Here is a 9,629-nt window from a genome sequence, read left to right on the forward strand (position 1 = left end):
TATATATTTCATTTCCTAAAAATAATATAGTAGAGCGAAGAGAGTCACACTTATGGTCGCACTTATCATCGTGATTGGACTGTTGTGAAAACAGGTCGAGACTCGAAAAAATATCGAGAAATCGACCTAGATAATTTTGTGAAAAATAGTATTAAAAAAAAAAAAAAAATTATTCAATTGTTCGAGAACGAATGATTTTTTTTGTAAATTTAAAAATAAAATTTCAAGATGTTTTCTATTATATCTTATTATTAATAATGATAATGATATCTTAGTTTAGATTTCAATTGTTATTACGTTGCAATCTTTGTGATAGTGGCAATGGCGTAATATAACATAATATACTATAGACGAATATACACAGAATATATGTAGAATAAACTTTTAATGCGATGCTTTTTTTTTTGTCACAGGAATTTGGAGGTCATACGGATGAATTACAGAATAGATATGACACCTAATGTACGGTTCATATTGCGAATAATTTATGTAATTTGTGTTCATAATGCGAACACATTAGCAAATAATATTTGATCAGCGATGGAAAAAAAAAAAATATAAGAAAAATAGGGTAAAATTTAATGTTTTGTATATATTATATAATATTTCGAGCATAGTGTATCATTAATTATTTTATAATACAAACACGTTACATAATCTCTTACATTCTAATTGGAAAATTAAATGAATATTACATATGTTTACGAATCCATGATATATTCTGTAATTTTTTCTTATTCTTTTGTTACATCACTCATAATCATAGACTAATAAAAATGATTGATTACGTTATATTATATATACATTAATTACAAATAATTGAAAAACGCGTTGCCAATCATCCAATGGCACAATGTTAGTAAACAAAATGTTGGAAAATATTAATTGAAATTTTATTTTTCCAATTCTCTGTAAGTTTGATAAAAATATCGATACTCGATGAAATATTGCAAAAAGAGAATTGTTAATACAAATCACAAAAATATCATCAAAGATCATTTTTATTCAATATATCGATCGAAATTCTGGCAAGTTAGAAATAAATTTTATTATATTTTTTTTATAAATAAAAAAAAAATCAAAGATATTTTGGACACGATAATTATAATTTTTTAACTAATCATCCATGACAAAAATTTTACAATATTTCTATATTATTTTATTATATTATTTTTATTTATTATATTTGATTCTATAATTGATTTCAATAAAAAAATAAGATATAAACATCGAAATATAAGTTGATATTAGAAGTATTAAAAATGAAATATAATTTTCTTATCTGTTTGAATTCATATATGTACTATGCAATATGCTATATTTAGAACAAATAAACGTAATAGGTTGCATTATGACGCAAATAAGGAATTCTTATGTATGTATCTAGTATATACATACACGATATAATAATATAAATTTGAAATAAAAGAAAGAAGAAAAAAAAATTAAAAATTACATATTAATTGTTTCATCTGAAATGATGAAATCTTTCCATTCATCTTTGTCATCAATGGTTATCTTTTCAACTTATATTTGACGATATTAAATCGATATTGGACAATATATATTTTTCTCATAATAAATGATTGTTAAACCGAATATTTATATGAATGTAATATATTAAGTATAAAAATATAATACGATGAAGATATGCAGAAAAAATATATCAAAATACACGAAATAAATTTAGATATATTAAAGATGTAATATAATTACGAATTAATATTTAAAAATTACGAGATTAAATTTTATAACTTAATAACATTTTCTTATAACAATTCTGTACAATTGATCTTTAATTAAGGATAATCTTTCAAAAATAATTTATTTTTCATATTTTATTTAAAATAAATTAAACGATATAAAAAAATATTTCCTTTATATTCAGATATTCTTGAAGATAATATGACAAATTTTGTTTACATGTTTTATTAAATGCTTAAATTTTATAAGTATTATTGGCTGTTCTGATGCTCAAAGAAAAATTGCTATCCACGAAAGTGATAATTCTTTGTGAAAGTATCTGAAAGTATTCGAAAAAAATAAAAAAAAAAAAAAGCTAAAAATTTACGAAATTCTTTACGGAATCATATAATCGTAATTATTTGATCTTTTTTTCTTCCTTCTTTTTAATATATTAATAATTTCATGCACAAAATTACCGATTTCAATATTTTTATCGTAGATAAAATATATATCGTAGATAAATTGCATGAAAACGCTCATAAATTTAAAAAAAAAATTCATTCGTGATGATTCCAAATAACTTCTATGAGGAGTTATCATTTCGATATTAAGAAAGCATTTTTATGATTACTAGTTATGAATAAACGCCACCTATAAAAAGTAGCGTTAAAAAAAAATCTTTATATTAATTCTGAGAATGTCGAATGTGAAATACATAATATATATTTAACACGCGTATAATTCTTTTAATTTTATATCATTTCGATTTTTTAGAAAACGAAATTCTGATGAAATTGTTTTTCGAGCGATTCGATAAAAGAATATAATCTTTAAAATTGATTCATAAATGACAGATGCAGATGAATTTCAAAAATTCAAATATCTTTCACAATTCTTATATATATAATATATATATGTACACACATATACAATAAATTAAATCTCCATAAGATTGCAATTTTATTTATTTTCTTTTGTCAATATTTTTCATATTTGTAATTAGATTATATTATTTAATTCTTTTTGTTTATTAACCGTTTCTCTTCCATTATATATAAGAAAAACGCTTTTACATTTTATATGTTAAACGAAATATTATATCTCATCCATGTGACAGATGAATAAACGAACAATTTTTATTACTATGAAAATTCATTTTATTAAAAAAAAAAAAAACTTATTAATCCAGTTTTACAGAGAGAAATAAATATTTAAGTGAAAATTCGAAATAAGTAGTTACTACGATACCTTCACTAATGAGATTTTCCATCTTGAAAATAAAATTGTTCGACTGGCCTTAATTGTTACTTCCGTTACTTGTAACCGATACCGTTCATTGTTTGTAAACATTTTTCTGGAATGGCGCGCTGAAACGAGCGTAGCCAAGAAACCGAAACATCGGTACGTATGCGCGGAGAAACAAGGAGGAATCGAGACACCGGACTCGAGTTAGACAAGGAACAGCTCAAAGAAGAAGGGAGGGGCAGGAAACGTGGTGAGATGTAGCGATGGGATTAATTTGATTATTATTTTCAAATGTACAATCAATTTATTATCCTTAATAATCGTAAATCTTTATTATAAAAATAGATTACGAATTTAATTTAAAAGTTATCCATCTGTCATAAATATATGTATATACTATTAATTTCAATTTTTAAATGATAAATAAAAATATTAATGATTTAACGAATAACGAATAACGAATTGATATTTTAACTACGTTCCCAATGATTAAATTATAAAAAAAATTATATTTAAAATTTATATAGATATATTCTATTTATAATTATATATATATATATTTCTCTGCGTTCAAAACTAATATTTTAAAAACTATTCGTGTTATGCATATTGCATGTCCTTCAAGATGCAACCATTTAAGCGGCCTTGCATCTAGTATCGTATTGTAACCTATAAAAAGATCGATACGATTACGATGAAATATCAACTTACGAAAGAGAATCGTTTCCATAAAAATGTTCGAATATCTAAATCTACTCTAAACTTACGTAGATTCGTAAATATCAAACGACAAATGAATATATTTTGCAATGTAATTTAGCATTGTTCACGAGTACGTCATTCCCATCGCTACAGGCGAGACTGGGGTGGATGGATTGGCAAAAAGCTCGACGGATCGACAAATATCACGACATATACCTGGGATCGGGCAAAATGATTTTCTTGCTTGCACGAGCGGCCGGTGTGCTTTTGCTCTTCTCCATAGCCATCAAGTAGCTGACGTCGGCCAGTACCGCCTCGAGGTCCGCCATTTTCCTCGGTGGTCTCTAAATTTCTGAACGTGAAAAACGGCTCACCCTGGAGCTGTTTCCTCGTCGACACTTGGTTCACTGGCCGGATGTGTTGTTCTCACTGTCGCGACGCCGGGAACGATGCGGCCGACGCCGACATTCTGATCGAACGACCGTCGTGCACCGATGTTCACGAGATTGACAGCTTCGTTCAGGATCTGCGCGCGATTTCCAGCGAGGGAACCTCGACTCTTCGAGCTCAACGCGAGGTTAACGACACTCCCTCGGAACACAACACACTCACCCGCGCAACTGTTTACCGTTCACGCGGGCGACATAACATCGATCTTCAACATATTTGTCGCGAATATTTTAACCGACGAGAACGAACGAAAAACGTGCAAGCTAACGCGAATTTGCACGCGATCATTCACAACTAATACGCATAAACTTATACGGAGAATCTACTCCTTACCGACTGACAGCTACCGAGCTCGAAAGCCTCGAGCCCGCGCGCACTTGTGCGCTGATTGGCGGATCCCTCTGTTTGTTGCTCGTTTAACGTCTTTTTCACATTCCTAGCGACGTCTATCGTGCCAATACTGAACGAGTTTTAGTTTTTAGTTTCTAACAGTTTCCTTATTTTCTCTTTTTATTAACAATATTTCTTGCGTTTGTCTGAGATTAATTCATTCGATGGATTAAATATTTCACAAATAATCGGACACGATATATATTCGCGTGACAAGAAGAAAAAGTTATTTCTTATGAATAAACGATTTCAATTGTTGAGCAAATATAAAATATATGAAAAATTTAACGCTTGTATATTTTATGAAACTATATAATAAGAATTTAAAATATATTTTATCGACAAAAAAAACTTGATAAACTTGAATATATCGCCATCTATACTGATGAATTTGTATTATACCATCACGATGATATAATAAAAAATAAATAATTAAAAATTGCATGTAGTAAATAAAATTAAACTTCCGTGTAATTTTTAAAATTTTAAATTTTTACAAACATTGTTGCGCAATTTTATTATCGCGATTAAATATAAAGATATATATGACATTAATACTATCTCTCGAGGATCACGGATCTCTTTAAAGGCAGCGATAGAATAAGAATTGAGGACTAGCGCCATCTCTCGAATATTTTTAGAAAAATGATTCTTTAAAAAATTGTCTTTGGTATTCGAGAGATGGCATTGATAATCATTTCTTACTCTATCTCTATCCTTTTTTCACTATTTTTTGTCTTTTCTTTTCCTGTTTAATTTGCAACACTCTGAAGATGGCGCTGATTCCATAACTTTTACAATATATCTATCCTTTTCTCCCTTATTTCCACTTTTCTTCTTCTATATTTGAGCTATACAATTTACGTGCGCAAGAAACGATTCCGGTATCCGATTAATCATTTATCTAGTCGATGTTTGCTATTTTTATAATTCTGGACTAGGTGGCGTGAAAATACATTGGACGATAGGTTCATTTTGTATTTTGCCTGTATAATTACATATAAAATAATAAGACAAATGACTGATTGTTATTTATTTGACCTGTCATTTGAAATAATTACGTGTGATTTTATACTGGAAATTTTTATATTTTTTAACGTACAAAATATTTTTTCAAACATTTTACATTAAAATCTATGGAGCACACGCATTCAGAATTATAGAATAATTGGAAAATTTTTAATCTGTTACGCAAAAGTATAAAAAATTAATTAATATTTTAAACCATACCATTGCATTCTTTATGGCATTATATATAGGACGACTTTGAATACATTATTAAAACATTAGTTTTAATTTATTTTTTATTTAAACGTGTAAAGCATAAGTATTCGAAAATTTCCAAGTTAACGCAACTTTTTGAAACTGATATAACGAAATTTAAAGGTTCGAAAGCTTAACGTGTCCCATCAAACATACATGAAGTTTTCTAAAGTTGATCGTCATTTCAACGAATTTTATGGGGAATTTTATAGCCTCGAATTCGTTAAATGGTAAAATGAAATGAAGTGATAAAATTAATAAATTGATAAAATAACATGATATCTTACCATTGGACACAAAACATCGAAAACAAATTCCCAAGTTTCAACGAGAACTAAATTCTATCTAGAATAGTACGTTTTTTTTTAATCTCAACGGTATAATACATTCGTAACGACACACAGACGACACTTTGTACATTATCGTATAAAAGTTATTTTTACAAACACTTTGTTATTCCATTTCACTTCCTATTATTATTTGTATATATATATGTATATATACACACACACATGATTTTTTAACTATAATGTTACTAACAGTGTCGATGGAGTTGAGTCAGCCTTGACAAAAGCGATGGATCCAGAAACGAAAATTTATATGGATGATAATATAACTCTCCTTAGGCAAATGTATGGAACAAAGATAAAGAATAATAGAGCAAGTTATTCGAAACTATTTTCGATTTAGAAAAAAAAAAAAAAAAAAAAATTATCGAACATTAAATATCGAATTTCACCTTATAAAAATTCATTTGTTTTATTTACAAAGTGCATCATCGAAGATCAATTAATTTATTACATTTGTATGTACATGATTAAGTTTTTCGTAAAAAAAAAAAAAAAACCAATAACAAGATTTCGTAACTTTCTAACTAACGAAATAAATTAGAGATTATATACTAATAATTCAGATACTGGAAAAACTTTTATTTCTCTTAATTTAAAATTGATTTCTCTGATTTGTTGAAAAAAAAAAAAAAAATATTTTTTTTCAGAGAATGCAATCAAGATATTCTTTGCTTATGTTACACGGAGTTGCATGACTTTTTGGCGGCAGGCATGATGGATGGCGCGGTGCAATTGTACAAATTGCATCAGAACGGCGAAAAGAATCAGAACGGCGAAAAGAATCAGAACACGAGCGAGGAAAAGTTCGTGTTGCGCGATACCGAGATAATGCAGAAGCAAAGTCCGGTGACGGCGGTTAAACACAGGCCTGCCCGCAAATCTTATCCAATCTCGCGTACCGTCATTGCCACTTGTCAGTGCTACACCACAATTTCTAATATTTTCTCTGATATAGATAATAAAACGGAGAAGAAACAACGGATGGAGCTTCGTTTCTTCCGAAAAATTTTCATTCGTTTCCTTCTTTTAATTTTAATATTTATCCAGGCGTTGTTCGATCGTTGCAGATGCGAATGGTTGCGTCAAGTGTTGGCATTATCCGACCAATCAATGCCTTTACACGATACGGGAGAATAGGCAGGTTCTAGGCTTGGCTTATCACTCATATCTACCAAAATTCGTAACCATGGGCGACGATGCGAAGCTCATCATGTACGACGAAGAAACGAAAATGCAAGAAAGAGTGTTTCACGCAAGGTCTGTCGTGTTTACAAACACATTTGTTATCTCTCTCGCGCTTACGATTGAAGTAACGGTCGTTGACGGAGGAGAGGAATACTTTGTGCGATTTGTAAAACGATTGAAATTACGATGAGAAATATTTATTCACGCGTTTCATATTCGTTCGATCATCAAGACCTCGATCTTAAGTTAAAAACGACAGTAATCCAATTCGACGAACAGATCGAGCCGATAAATAAACCGAATATATAATCGCTTTACTTTTACAAATATTTTTCTCGTCCAGATTCAAAAATCCGATTCTTCTCCCGAAGGGAACATCCACAACTTCCAACGATCCAAAACTTTCCTTCCTTATTATAAAAAACACGTGTTATATATATCACAGACAAGTATTCGCAATTATCGTATAATTTATCGTGCAAATATAAAAAATCGAAATAATTTTGCTCGATCGGTATTTATTTTTGTAAATTATTATCATTATCCAAGATAACGAAAAAGTATTTTCTTTCTTCTTCGGAATAATCGAAGCTTACGTTTAAAGATTACGATATTATTATAGTATCCACTTTCCACGATATAATACGAAGTAATGGGTTGTTTCGATCAAACGGATGTGGCGCGCATTTCAAAACGAGTAAAGTTCGTGACGAAGGCACGTAGGCGTAACACACGCACAGAACGAAAAGAACGACGATTTAGGCAGTATTTGCTGTAACGCTCGTTCACATTTATTTTTTAATTATTACGAATAATAATTTCGCTAACTTTCTCTCTCTCCCATTTCAAGCCAACCAATGATCGATTATCGGACAAACCATTCGTTCGAGCAGTTTGAGAGATAATAAGCTCATGATACAATGGCGAGATATTTAATTTAATTTATCGTTGTTATTATTATTATTATTATTATTGTTATTGTTATTGTTATTTATCGTAGCGAGTCGTTGGAAGTTATGGACGGTCATAAATCCAGAGTGTTCAGCGCGTGTTTCAGACCAAAATCGGCACACGAGTTGATCAGCGGCGGTTGGGACAACACTATTCAATTTTGGGACTCGAGGCAACCGTACGCGCTCAGGCGTATATCGGGCGTGCATATGTGCGGTGATGGACTCGACATAAGCAAGAATGGAAAAGAGGTATTCCAACTCTCTTTCTCTGTATTCTTGCATTTTTTTTCTGTCTTTCGTTCGAGGCAATTTTTTTTTCTTCTTTTTCTTCTTCCCGATAAGTCGCAGATCGATTTGGCGAAATATTCTTTTACCGACCGTCGATTCTTGTGCGAGTAAACGGTGGGTCAGTTTGATTCGATCGATAAATCGGAAATTAATCTCCTTTGTTATAAATAGATTTTTACCGACCTTCTTTTTCATTTTTACGGTCTCGATATTTCATCTTTGGTGAATGAACAAACGATCGATTATCGAAGTTATTAGTCTTCTTTAAATTATAGACCAACGAACAGATATTATCACAGAAGAATCTCGAAATATTCAATCGTGAAAATTAAAAGCACGTTTCGCAAATAAATAAATCGTAAATCGAAACGATAAATTACGATATTTCTTTTTAATAACGTAATTAAAGAAAAAAAAAAAGAAAAAATTCTAATTGTTCCTTTCTTTTTTCTTTTTTTTTTTTTGTTATCCTATAATATTAACTAATTGATTAAAAAAAGAAAAAAAAAACATAGAGAAAGGGATACAAGACAAGAGGAGAGAAAAATTTTAGAAAATAATTACGTACGATTAACCAGAAGAATGATTCTATAGCTCTTTTTTCAAATGAGAATAAAAAGACGTTGAAAAATGGCAGTATGTATTCTTTGAAAATTTATATAAACATTACACATTTTTCTTCAAACAACAACACTGAATTTTCGTTGCATATAAATCAACTTTTTTTCGTCACCATATAATAATAATAGTTAAATATACACGAATAAATATATTTCGTAATCTTACATTTTTTTTTTTTTTCTTTTTTTCCCTCCCGAATAATCCGTTTTTTCGAATTGTCCATCAAAAAAATTGGTTTATCCGAACAAAAATCCATACTCGTATATATACATATATATACATATATATATATATATATATACCTATAAAATGTATAAAACGAAAAAGTGCAATAGCGGTTTGGCAGTGTTTATCGAATTTAAAAAGCAGCTATAGTCTTTCTCCTTCGCTCTTTCTCAGTTCAAAACAAATGTGTCGGAAGCGTGCGATTCTTAAAAACACGAACGTCGTCGATCACGTCGCCGCGACGGTCATTTTTAGGTCGACTAATTTTAAA

General features: G+C 29.7%; 2 protein-coding genes and 1 pseudogene across 5 annotated transcripts in view; 2 read left to right on the forward strand and 1 right to left on the reverse strand.

The window, feature by feature from the left end:
- The window catches only part of LOC102678223 (G protein-coupled receptor kinase 1), a 25,288-nt gene extending 20,838 nt beyond the window's left edge, over positions 1 to 4,450 (reverse strand). For 3 of the 4 annotated variants that reach the window (XM_006621911.2, XM_006621909.2, XM_031513464.1), the window contains exon 1: positions 3,850 to 4,450. In XM_006621911.2, coding sequence (XP_006621974.1) covers positions 3,850 to 3,962 — 113 coding nt within the window. In that variant the 5' untranslated portion in view covers positions 3,963 to 4,450. The remainder of the gene's footprint in view (positions 1 to 3,849) is intronic. The other variant, XM_031513466.1, reaches the window with a different exon arrangement.
- Positions 4,451 to 6,800: 2,350 nt separating this feature from the next.
- On the forward strand, positions 6,801 to 7,516 carry LOC116186383 (annotated as a pseudogene).
- Positions 7,517 to 7,522: 6 nt separating this feature from the next.
- LOC116186385 overlaps positions 7,523 to 9,629 on the forward strand; it is a 3,604-nt gene continuing 1,497 nt past the window's right edge. The window contains exon 1 of the mRNA XM_031513469.1: positions 7,523 to 8,473. Coding sequence (XP_031369329.1) covers positions 8,288 to 8,473 — 186 coding nt within the window. The 5' untranslated portion in view covers positions 7,523 to 8,287. The remainder of the gene's footprint in view (positions 8,474 to 9,629) is intronic.

The sequence above is a fragment of the Apis dorsata genome, unplaced genomic scaffold (assembly GCF_000469605.1).
Source record: "Apis dorsata unplaced genomic scaffold, Apis dorsata 1.3 scaffold_650, whole genome shotgun sequence".
Taxonomy (NCBI): Eukaryota; Metazoa; Arthropoda; class Insecta; order Hymenoptera; family Apidae; genus Apis; species Apis dorsata.